General features: G+C 38.2%; 1 protein-coding gene across 1 annotated transcript in view; it reads left to right on the top strand.

Annotated features, from left to right (window-relative positions):
- DNAH14 (dynein axonemal heavy chain 14) overlaps positions 1 to 13,162 on the top strand; it is a gene marked incomplete at its 5' end in the record, with an annotated part of 163,809 nt that overhangs the window by 65,563 nt on the left and 85,084 nt on the right. The window contains 5 exons of the mRNA XM_008072496.2: positions 1,710 to 1,850; positions 3,414 to 3,629; positions 6,189 to 6,419; positions 7,372 to 7,493; positions 9,904 to 10,148. Of these exons, the coding sequence (XP_008070687.1) occupies positions 1,710 to 1,850; positions 3,414 to 3,629; positions 6,189 to 6,419; positions 7,372 to 7,493; positions 9,904 to 10,148 (955 nt within the window). The remainder of the gene's footprint in view (positions 1 to 1,709; positions 1,851 to 3,413; positions 3,630 to 6,188; positions 6,420 to 7,371; positions 7,494 to 9,903; positions 10,149 to 13,162) is intronic.

The raw sequence follows: 13,162 nt of genomic DNA, 5'->3' as shown, positions 1-13,162 counted from the left end.
TGAGTCCTAAAATAAAAAATATTTCTGAAAAATCTAGGAAGCTTTGAGAGGGGATAATAACTAAAACTTATTAAATCACACAAGCGTTCATCAAAAACATTACCTTTGGGGAATGCAATACCCATCACATAATAGACATTTCATGTATTTAATTGAACCAATAGACCCTACACTTTAGTATTTAAATAAATCACTAGATCATAAGAAACAAGGAAGGAGTTTCCTCAAAAGAATCAAAACGGGGAATGAGAGAGCAAACAAAAACAACATAATATATAAAAGAGCAAAAACATTAGGTGTGTATTTTTATGAAGACAGAATCTTAAAAATAGAAGAAATTACAAATCCCAATGAGCACAATTGTATCTATGCAATTAAGTGTACTGTATATACCATGTTCAAGTCTCCATGCTAAGCCCTATCTTCAAAGGTTTTGAGAAGACATATAAATCTTCCAAAATGGCACATAATAATGTAAGGGTGAATAAGGCTATAAGAACCAAGAGATAGTATCAGGCAATTTATAATTACTTCTCAAACAACTGTTATAAACAGAACATCAGGGTGGATTTGACAAGGCTGAATCTGGAAGTGGATCAGGATTTTTAAAAATGCCTAGGATTTTCAAACCTTTAAGGAAGGGGCCCAGGTATAAAGAAAGGATATGAGCCAAACCCCAGAGACAAGGAAACTTCAGGAATGATTGGGAAATATGGAATAAATCAGTTTGGCTAAAGAGTAACATAATTGAAAAGGAGTTATAAAGGACATGAAACTAGGTAGGCTGGTGTCACATTGTAGAGGTGTTTGGTGAAAGTCAAAACTTTGGTTATCCTTATCAATTATTTCCATCCAAATTCACCATATTCTTCTGAGCCTGGAATTGTCAAGATAAGTGGTGATTTACGAAAATAATTTTGTTAGCTATTCATGAAAATAAGATTTTCACTGGCATCCTAAGGATGATTTTACAGTTGTGCATCCTATCAGCCTGACTTCAAAACTTTATTTGTACCTCTTCTGTTCAGTGTATCTGGGATGAAAAAAATTCAACCATTTTTTTTAAGAAAGAGTACCTAGATAAGATATAAAATTTTCTTTGTGAAAAATAAATCAGAAATTGATGAATATCCAAATGCTAGGATTGTAAGAAAGTCTATTAAGGAAGGAAGATGGCATTTTAAAAAACACAAACTTCAATATCAAGGAATCATTTCATTTCTTTTTTTAAATTTTTAAATTTTATTTTAAAGATGCAGGGTACAATTCAGGATTAAGTATACAAGTGGTCATCATACAGGTAAAGTTTGGGCCTCCTTTTGGTCCCCACTTTGCCTGGTTTGAGATCAGGTACCTTTATTGATGTTGTATGCCCTGCACCCTCATCCCCGCAGTATCCTGCTACTGCCAATCCCTTTCTTATAGTATTATGATAAATGTTCAGGGTCCGCTTATGAGTGAGAACATGTGGTACTCTGTTCTTTGTCTCTGTGATAGATCACTGAGTATGACAGATTCTAAATCCATCCGAGGAATCACTTCATTTCTACAATGTATGTTCCTATTGGTAACATAATCCATCCAAGGAAGATTTCCCAGGATGTGAAAATGGAGTGGTTATGCACTATATTTACATAAATGACAGACAAACTTTTAAAGCAATATGAGAGTAAGACTTTTTTCTCAATAACAATTTAATTGTCTTTCAGGTTGAAGAACATATGCTGTTTTTGCAGGCAAACTACAAAGACATCGTTGCTGAAAAACAACAATTGGCAAATCGGAGAAGACTGGCAAGCAGACGCTTACAGTGTGCATCAATCTTACTTACTGTCCTGGAAGATGAGAAGGCATGTCTTTCCTTGGTTTCCTATCTCCTTCATTAATTTCTACTGGGTTCAACAAACCCAGAGATACTATTTTCACTGCAGACTGTATTATATACCTCCTAAAACTATCATACTATCAATTTCTTATTGAGATCAGTAGACATCCTATTCAGATAAAATTTTTAAAATCTTGTTCAAGTAGTCTTAAAACAGAAGTAACGCACTATAAAGATCTGGGATTATTTTGTTTCTGTTCCTAAGACATCAGTACACTTGTGTATGATAAGGTCCAAAGTAAACCTTTCAACAAATATGTCATTAGTTCTATTTTTCTAGCACTGGACAACCCAGGCTGAATGTATAAAACATGAGTGAGGCCAAAAGGGAGGAGGTGTCAGTAGGCAGGAAAAAGAAAATTCTGTTTTGTTCTGTGAGTCTTCTGATCCCTTTTTTCTCATCGTTTTATTTCTCCCCTAATTCATCTGCCTTCTCTATACTTGAATCCCTAGTAAGTTGACTAAAATATTGGTTTAGTTAGACCTCAGTTATCTCAAGGGAGGTTGCCAAATTCTCAATATAATTTTAATTTAGCTTAATTGTCTAAATAAATATCATAGAAAAGAAGATGGAAGGAAGTTATGAAAACAGACCAATCAAAGGGAGATTATAGCCCTCAAGAGTTAATTGACATTCCTGAGAGGCAGTGGATTAACAGCATTATCCCAGATGTTAAGTTTCCAGAAGAGAATATTCTTTCAACATGTTTTATTTATTGACCAAACAAGCACATACATGATTGAAGAGAGAGACCATATAGACAGAGAATATGAGTTCAGATCCCAACTACACTCCTCAGAAGATTTGTGATCTTGAGCAAGTTGTTTAACTTCTCTAAACTTCAACCTTTTCATCTTAAAATGAAGTCAATAGCATTTACTAAACAGGATATTGAAGATGTAAATAAGATTTTCAAAGTAAAGTAGTAGATAAGTAAAGATTCAGTAATCATTGGTGGCTATTATTGTTATTATTATTGGGCACCATTAATAATATACTACGAATTTATAGTTTTTAAATTATCCTGCTTTGGCAGAGCATGGTGGCTCATGCTTGTAATTCCAAGACTCTGGGAGTCCAAGGCAGGAGGATCACTTAAGACCAGGAGTTTGAAGGTAGTGTGAACTATGATTATGACACTGTACTCCAGTCTGGGTGACAGAGCACAATTCTGTCTCTTTTAATATATATATATATTCGAATATATATATATACACAAATATATCAAATCCTTTGTGTAATAAAGCAATATATATAATTGCTTTATTAATATATTACACAAAGGATTTGAAATAGCTATCTATCTATCTTAGCAAATATGACACTATTGACAAACCCAAAAATAGGACTAGTGTTCCTCTCAGAAAACAATTCATTTTGGCATCTATTATTAACTTTTTATACAGCTACAACTTGAGAATAGAAGTAATAATAGCAATGATAGATCCAACTTAGACACCATTAATTTTGTAAATGTCTCATAATAGTATATTCTATATCAAATAACTTATTTTATTTTAACTTTAGACTAAATGGCAAGAAACAATCAGTCAAATAGACAACAAGTTGAAAGGAATTTTGGGTGACATACTTCTTTCAGCAGCATGCATTGTCTACAGTGGAGTTTTAACATCAGAATTTCGCCAATTGATTGTGAATAAATGGGAGAATTTTTGCATTGAAAATGGAATTCCTTTGTCTTCCAAGTTTTCTTTAACTGAAGTCATGGCACAAAAATATGAGGTAGTATCATATTTCAGTTATCCAGTTAAGTGGTTGTTATTGTTGATTCGGATTTTGGATGTATATGTAGTCTTTGACTTGGATATTTTCCCCAAATTATTTGGATAAATGAAAATATTGAAGTTTGTTTCTGGCCTTAATTATTTTTATTTATATTTCTAATCCCTCAATTAGTTATATTTCTCCTGTTTCTCATACACTGTGCAAAAGTCACTGTACAGGTAAAGTTTGGGCCCCACTTTGATTACCAGGTTTGAGATCAGGTACCGTTATTGACGAAGTGTTTTGTTTTTGTCTTTAATTTTTATTGAAAGTCACAAAACATCATTTTCCCCATTAATCCTACTACCCTGTCCCAATGAATATAGGTCATTTCCCTCCCTAAAATCCCTTTCATTAATGAGATTGATGAGCTTATTGAGCCACAGGCAGTATTTTTAGATATAGTCAAAAATATAGACCTATGTTTAGTAATTTAGATATTTATTGTCTATTTATGTAAATTCTATGCTGATGTTTAAAGGATAAAAGAGGAATGTACACACATTTTTTTAATCCTCAGAGAGTAATGTTATATTGGTTTCTCTACTAACTCTACTTAAATTGGCCATCCAACCTACAAAATTTCACAAACAAATGCAGGCTTCTACTTCTAATAACGAATTTAAAGTCAAATATATCAATAAGTATATTAGATATAAATGGACTAAATGTTCCAGTTAAAAGTCTAAGATCGTAAGGCTATACAACAGTACAAACCAAAGCACTAAATGGAAACGATATGCTGTTTATAAAAGACATGCCCAAAACAAAGAAAGGTTAAGAGAGAAAATTTACTATAGATTACAAAAACAAAAGGACAAAGTAGATTTTACGGCAAGAAAAAAAGTATTACTAGAATTAAATAAGGTCACTTTGCAATAAGAATTGGTTTAATTCTCCAAGAAAATGTTAACAATTCTAAATTTGTACCTAGCAATAATACAAAGCAAACATTAAAAGAACTACAGGGGAAATTAGACAAATTTACAATTATAGTCACTACACTGTCTTCTTTATCTGTATTCAGAGGCCATCTACACTCCAACCAGCAGGAATTCTTTTATCATTTCAGGATTCTTTATCATTTCTTTCCTATTTTCTTCTATACAGAATTCAAGGGCAGGCAATCCTTCATAGGCTTAGTCAAAAAAAAGTTTCCTCTGTTTTCTTTTTTGTTTATTGTTTTGTTTTGGTTTGGTTTGGTTTGGAGTTGGAGTCTCACTCCGTCACCCAGGCTGGAGTGCAGTGGCATGCTCACAGCCACCACAGTCTCAACCTGCTGGGCTCAGGCGATCCTTCTGCCTCAGCCCTCCAAGTGGCTGGAACTACAGGTGCAAGCCACTACGCCTAGCTAATTTTTTTATTTATTGTAGAGACGAGAACTTGCCAGGTTGCCCGGGTTGGTCTCAAACCCCTGGTCTCAGGCAATCCTTTCACCTCGGCCTCCCAAAGTGCTGGGATTATAGACTTGAGCCACCATTCCTGGCCTCCTCTGTTTTCAAACTAAAAAGTATTATTGATTTTTCCTGGGGAGACCCCCAATGCTTTTTGCTGGAAGAATCCCTAGTGTCCGGTTTCTTCTCTTCCCTAATGGGCTTCTTGGCTTTTTTCTCCAAACCTACTGATACTACTATGAAATAGGAGTGCCAGGAAAAGAGAGGCTACATAAAGAGTGAAAAGCTTATCAGGTTTGGAGTCAGCTTCTGAGTCAGACCTTAGCTCTGCCTCTTATTCTGACAGTATGACCATTGGCAAGTACCTAACCTATTTTAGCCCAAGTTCCTCCATCTGAGAAATGAGGGTTGTTGTAGTCATTTCACCAGATAATATATATACATACTTAGCAGGTAGTAGGTGCAAAGTAGAATAGCTATAATTATATTGGCACAATTCTATAATATTGCATGTTTCATATATGGCTTAGCTATGAAAATAGGTGCTCTAGCTTATTTATTTTCTCTCTCTCACAACATCTTTGTTGTGGTGTGTATTATAATGTCCTTGCTGATAAACACAGAAAAGTGTAAATTAGTGAATAATCACTCACCCGTACCAAAAGTTTTATATCCAGGTTGCTTTAAATTGTCCATTTCGCCGGGCTCGGTGGCTCAGCCTGTAATCCCGCGCTTTGGGAGGCTGAGGTGAGTGGACTGCCTGAGCCCACGTGTTCGAGACCCGCCTGGGCAACTTGGCAAGACCTCATCTCTACAATAAATAAAAAATCAGCCAGGCGTGGTAGCGCGCACCTGTAGTTCCAGCTATTTGGAAGGCTGAGGCGGAAGGATCACCGGAGCCCAGCAGGTCGAGGTTGCGGTGACCGGGAGCGGCCACTGCACTCCAGTGTGGGCAACAGAGAGACTCCAACTCAAAAAAAAAAAGTGTCGATTTCCTTAGCCCTTTTAAAGATTATTCAATTTTCTAAAGGCAATGATCTGTAGGATCCTTTCATATCTTGTAGGACACTAAAGATGTGAAGAAGCATATGAAATAGTGAATGTACTAATGATGTCATTTCAGATCAGTCGATGGCATAATCAAGGGCTACCTCTTGGTCAGTATTCAACAGAAAACGCCATCTTAATGGAGAATTGCCAGCAGTGGCCACTGTTGATTGACCCACATAAGCAAGCACACAACTGGATCCGTCAGATGGAAGGATCCAGGCTGCAGGAGCTCTCCATTGAGGATAGCAACTACATCAAAAAAATTGAAAATGCTATGAAAATAGGAGGGAGTGTCCTCTTGCAGGTATTAGGGCTCTCTGTTTCTATGTAGCTGACACATATGTTGTATGCACTGAGCATAAGGACTAAAAGTTTTAAGTGACAAGTAACTGTCAGGGAAAAATAAGACATACGTATGTGATACATACAGTGAGTGTTCAATAAATCTCCACTATGTTATTCTGGGCAGCTATATAAAAGAACAAAACTAGCCGGGCTCGGTGGCTCAGCCTGTAATCCTGCGCCTTTGGGAGGCCAAGGTGAGTGGATTGCCTGAGCCCGCAGGTTCAAGACCCGCCTGGGCAGCGAGACCTCATCTCTACAATAAATCAAAAAATCAGCCAGGCGTGGTAGCACATGCTTGTAATTCCGGGTACTCGGAAAGCTGAGATGGAAGGATTGCCAGAGCCCAGCAGGTCGAGGCTGCGGTGGCCGGGAGCAGCCACTGCACTCCAGTCTGGGCGACAGAGTGAGACTCCAACTCAAAAAAATTTAAAAAAAAAAAGAACAAAACTATGACCTTTGTAGCAACATGGATGCAACTGGAGACCATCATTCTAAGTTAATTATCACAGAAACCAAAAATTGAATACCACATGTTCTCACTCATAAGTGGATACTAAACACTGGGCACACATGGGAACAAGGATGGGAACAACAAACACAGGCACTGCTAGAGGAGCGAGGGAAGGAGGGGAGATAAGGGATACAAAACCACCCATTGGGTACCATGTTCGCCACTGGGGGGACAGGGGCGAGTTCATCAGAAACTCAAACCTTGCCTTTGTGTGATATACCTATGTAACAATTCCTCACATATACCCCATGATTCTAAAATTTGTTTTAAATGTTCACTTCTCTTAGAACTTTCACTGAATCCACATATTTAACAAGATTTAAAATGTTTAAATGCTGTGTTTTTTCAAACAACTTGTTTTACGATTATTTTTCTTATTTTTGTCTATTGGGTTTTTCAGAATCTCCTTGAAACATTAGCTCCAGGTTTAAAGGCAATTTTGAAGAAGGATATCTATCAGAAAAGAGGGCAATATTTCATAAGGGTTGATGATGCTGAGATCGAATACAATTCTGAATTTAGGTAATGTCTCTTATAGTTAAACTGAGTCAAATGTCTATATATTCTTAAAGGACTTATATTTCAGTCCTGATAGGCTTCTACCTGGAGGAAACAGTGAGATTGCATTTGGAATATCCTTTTTGTTTTTGTATTGTCATAGCACTCATTTACATACAGAAAAGAAAACAGATTTTTATCAAGTCACTCCAAACCAACACTTTTCAAACTGTTCATAATGAAACCTGTGCGTTCCATGAAGATTCTTCAGAAGTTATACAGGAAGGAGCAAACAGAAAACCTGCCCCACTTGATCCAGAGAAGGTCTATTTGATCTGTTTGCCTAACATATTTAGGAAAGAAAAACTTCTGCCTTCTTAAAAAAAAATTCATATTTAATATCTAGAGTAAAAACAGATTTTGCCTAGAGCAATAAAAACATTGTATCCATGTTCCCAGCACTAATGGGACTCCAGGAAACCAACTCCCACTAGCCAACTTCACACAGCACTATTATATAGTCAAATCTGATTACCACAAAAATATGATACCCAAGAAAATAAGATATTTGAGTTATTGTTCATGTATATTCCTTCTTTGTAGGCAAAGCTACAAGAAAATCAATTCATAATCAGAAAATTGCTGGGTAAGCAAGTGGTCAGCAGGGGAAATTATAAGACTTTAATAATCCCTAGCCTGGTGTGTTTAGCTTCTTACAGGAATTCAGACAGACCAACCCAAGTGTGACTGACTCTGTTGGTCAGTGTGTCCGCTTCTCTGCAAGGGGCTGCAAAGTCTTTCATCAAATTCTTACTTCTTAGAATTCTCTCTTCCATCCTCCTTCCTTCTGTTAATAAAACATTCTCCAAAGATTGTTCCTTAAAACAACATTTCCAGGATCTAATAGGTTTCCCTCAAAAAAGAGATCCCAAGGTATTTAAAGCAGGGGTTTAAACAAAGTTGAATAGGGTCTTTCCTAAAAGACTTTAAACCCCTATAATTCACCAAACCTTCTCCAAAAAACAGTGTTTTATAGACTATGCTTAGAAAAGCACTGTGTTACCATCCTTTTGGGTTACCATTCTTTTTTCCCACTGGATACAATATGATTGATTAAGAAACAGCTCTAAAAAGGTTAATGAAATTACATTTTCCTGCTGGGCTCAGTGGTTCAACCTGTAATCTCGCGCCTTTGGCAGGCTGAGGTGAGTGGACTGCCTGAACCCGCGAGTTCGAGACCCGCCTGGGCAGCGAGACTCATCTCTACAATAAATCAAAAAATCAGCCAGGCGTGGTAGCGCATGCCTGTAATTCCGGCTACTTGGAAGGCTGAGGAGGAAAGATCAACAGAGCCCAGCAGGTCGAGGCTGCGGTGGCCGGGAGCGGCCACTGCACTCCAGTCTGGGCGACAGAGTGAGACTCCAACTCAAAAAAGATTAAAAAAAAAAAGAAATTACATTTTCCTGGACTGACAACCTGGTCCTCATGTTAGAAATGTGTATCTTGATGAGGTGGTGGAAGGCACTGTAGTTAAGGGCAGCCTTTGGCAACAGACTCTACCCTGTGACTTTCTGGCCATGTGATATGGGCAATTTATTTAATCTCTCCAAGTTTCAATTTCATCCTTCATAAAATGGAATTAAGAATTGTTTGGCTGGGCTCGGTTGCTCAGCCTGTAACCCCAGCGCTTTGGGAGGCTGAGGCAAGTTGATTGCCTGAGCCTGCGGGTTCAAGACCAACCCAGACAACTTGGCGAGACCTCATCTCTACAATAAATCAAAAATTAGCCTGGCGTGGTAGCACGCACCTGTAGTTCCAGCTGTTTGGAAGACTGAGGCGGAAGGATCGCCGGAGCCCAGCGGGTCGAGGCGACAGAGTGAGACTCCAACTCAAAAAAAAAAAATTGTCCCTGCTTTGTTAATCTGACCACTCCTCACTGTGACCGCCACTGGCACCAACCACCTTGCTCCAAGCCACCATCATCTTTGAAATTTTAACCAGTCTCCCAGCTCTGTCTTGCTCCCTTTCCCTCCCACTCAGGCTATTCTCGCGATAGCTACTAGAAAGGTCCAGTTTAAAAAGATCTTGTCACTCTCCTCCTCAAATCCCGTTTCATTCGCTCAGGGTTAAAACCATAGTCTTTACAATGGCCTAGATGCAAGTCAAACTTCTACTATTTAACATTTTTCTTTACTCTGTCCTCATGCATAAACCAAATATAGCATGGGCATAGTTTATGGTTTTCTTTTTTTAAGTCTTAAATATAAAATGTATCCACATAGTATAAATTAAGAGCCTACTTTGTGTACAAATCTGAAAATGCTAGAAATTAATCTTGTTTACTTCCAGGAAAAATATTTTTTGCATTCTTAAACTGGCTTCATTTTTTTCCTCTGTATGCTCTTTGAATAACTGGTGCCTTTCTTGTGTTTAGGTTATACTTATCTACAGAAATAGACAACCCCCATTTTCTTCCATCAGTTTATAACTTTGTTACTATGATCAACTTCACGGTCACATTCCAAGGTTTGCAAGATCAACTCTTATCTACTGTGATAACTCATGAAGTTCCGCAGCTGGAAGATCAACGTTCCCAGTTATTGGAGAGTATTTTCCTTGATGCTATAACTCTTGAAAAACTAGAGGAAAAAACATTAAATTTACTGCAGAAAACACAAGGTAGGTCAAGATATTTAGTGATATTGAGAGACCTTTGTGAAGGACAGAATAAAAAGTTATAAGGACCATATTCCGAATTGGTACCAAAAATATCTGATCTCCATTTCCACTCGATAACTGATGAATATAGGTGAACCACCCCATTTCTAAGCTTAAATATTGTGAATTTTTATGTTCCTCAGTTTCCACCTTTGCTTTCGCTCATTATGTCATAGGACATTTACTATCGTATAATTGGTATAAAATGTGAGACAAATATTAAAGAGACTGGTTTGTTCCCTCCAAGGCTCTATACCTGTACTTCAGGTACCTGACATCTGTTATATGTCTCAAGTTAGATTACAGAGACTGAAAGATGAAGTTTTTCCCAAGTATTAATAGCTAAAATCTCTTTAAACAGGAAATAATCCAGTGACTTTTATGTATCCCATTCAAATATGCTGTTTATTAAAGTAGCAGTAGAAATTATCTTCTTCAGAACAAGAAATATGTAAGAAACCATAGTCTTTACGGTAACTAAACTTAAAGAAACATAAATTCCTGGGTTACACTGATGCATGTTCCTAATTCAACTATGGAAAAATACAGTTCATCTAACAATGGATTATCTTTCTATTTTAATTTGTGACTCATTTGAACATCCGAAAAATTTCTAAAATTAGTCTTCAATTAAAAATAGGTATAGACTATAAGAAAGGGATTGGCAGTAGTGGGAAACTGTCAGGGGAAGGGGGGTGGGATTGGCAGTTGAGGGAAACTGCTAGGGGAGGGCGGGGCACACCTCATCAACAAGGCTACCTGCATAATCAACATTTGTATACCTAACCCTGAATTGTACCCCACGTCTTTATAAGAAAAAAAAAGAGTAGGTATATAAATCCTCTGTAGAGTTTATTGCTTTCTTTATTTTTAAAAAATACCAATGTAAATGGGTACCACAACAGACTCACTGAGTCTGAACTTTTACAAATGGGATCCTGTCTTATATTTATTTTTGAAACTCTCTACACAATTATATTGTCCACTGCTGATTAAATATTATTTGTCTAATCTAAAGGCCCAGAGTCTGGGATGCAAGTCAAATGTTACCAGATACTGTAGTAAAATGAATTAAAACTAATTTTTCTTTTTTAAAAAAGGTAAAAATGTATCAATAGTAATAAATAAGAATATGCTGCTTTTTTATTTATTTTTTTTATTTTTTGAGTTGGAGTCTCACTCCCTCACCCTGGCTGGAGTGTAGTGGCACGCTCCCAGCCACCGCAGCCTCGACTTGCTGGGCTCAGGCGATCCTTCCGCCTCAGCCTTCGAAGTAGCCGGAATTGCAGGTGCGCGCTACCACACCCAGCTAATTTTTTATTTATTGTAGAGACTAGCGCTCGCCAAGTTGCCCAGGCAGGTCTCGAACCCGCGGGCTCAGGCAATCCATTCACCTCGGCCTTCCAAAGTGCTGGGATTACAGGCTGAGCCACTGAACCTGACCAAGAATATAATTTTTAAAAGGAAGGAAATAAATTGTGACAAGGCATAAAGTAGCCATTGCGGATTACTGACCATTTTCAAACATGCAAAAACCCAAGGAATTAAAACCAAAACAAACAGAAGCTACTTGATGATGAAATCTCACCAAATAAGCAATCAAAATCAGAAAGTAAAAGGAAATCTGAATGCAATTACCTCATATTTCATGGAGAGAAGTCAATCTATATTATTTAAAATTAAAATGTGGAGGGACAGGATTAAAATGGCTGATGTGAGGCCTTTAGAGTGAGTTTCTGTTATGGAGTAAACCAGGTTAGAGTTTCCTCAGCACCCAGAGAAAAACAAGACCAGGGAACTGCCTTACCCACAGCCAAGCTCTGCCAAAGCTTCACATGGAGTGGTTGGTGCAGGAAAAAAGAAAGCCTTGAGCAGCACCAGCCACCATTTCCCAGGAACTCAACCCTTATGGGCAACACAGCTGCTTCCTAACTGGCCTGGGAGGTGATGGGTCCCAAGGGCAAACTTCATGCCTGCAAGGTTTCTGGCTGGGGTCTGAGGCTGCACTTTGACACAGATTGCCTGAGGCTAAGGTCGGGTCGGACTTGTTGCCATAGCAACCTCTCACTCTTCTGTACCTTCCCTGGCCTGGGACTCCCTCCAATACCCACGTGGGTATTCAAAAGTACACTTTTGTGAGATACTCAAGCTCCTTTCCTTCAGCCCCCCCACACTCCCCTTGAAGACTCAAAACAGAGAGCAAAGGTAATCCCCAGACTCACACTTTGCCTACATTTACTGGGCATTTCCTTAGAGCAGTGCATGCCAAGGAGAAATCCCAAAGCCTCCTTCACTAGCTGTCTGCCACGAGTGTCACTTCCTAGCTGGAAGTCAACATTAGAGCCTACCACGTAAGGGGTATCTCAGCTTTGAGGAAGGCCTGATCCCAAATCCCAGCTCACAACACTTTTCAAACCACTCTGGCCACTCGGGACACCGTGAGCCAGTGCAGAGACCCAATACAGGATTACCACAGCTGGCAATTGAGAAACTCACCACATCAAGGCTATATATAACCAAGGGAATGTTACAGTGCCTATGTCAGCCCCTTACTACCCTCAAATAAGAAGAACTAGTCTACCCAAATAAGAAGGAACCAGAAAAATAATTCTGACAATATGAAAAAACAGAGTTCTCCAAAGTCCCGGAAAGACCACATCAACTCTTCAGTGACGCACCCTAACCAAAATGAAATTGAAATTCCAGAGATAGAATTCAAAAGGTTGTTTATAAAATTGCTAAATGAGATTTAAGAGAAAGTTGAAAACCAACATAAAGAAAAAAAATTTTTAAACTATTCAGGACATGAATGAAAAAGTCGCAGAGAGAGAGACACCTTTAAAAAAAAAAAAGCCGAGGTGGCTCAGGCTGTAATCCCACACCTTTGGGAGGCTGAGGTGAGTGGATTGCCTGAGCCCACGGGTTCGAGACCTGCCTGGGCAGCGAGACCTCATCTCTACAATAAATCAAAAAAC

Source organism: Carlito syrichta, unplaced genomic scaffold (genome assembly GCF_000164805.1).
Source record: "Carlito syrichta isolate Samal-C Ts95f unplaced genomic scaffold, Tarsius_syrichta-2.0.1 Scaffold315294, whole genome shotgun sequence".
In the NCBI taxonomy this organism is placed as follows: Eukaryota; Metazoa; Chordata; class Mammalia; order Primates; family Tarsiidae; genus Carlito; species Carlito syrichta.
Note: the sequence above shows the minus strand (reverse complement) of the source record. Positions and strands in the feature narration are given on the sequence as shown.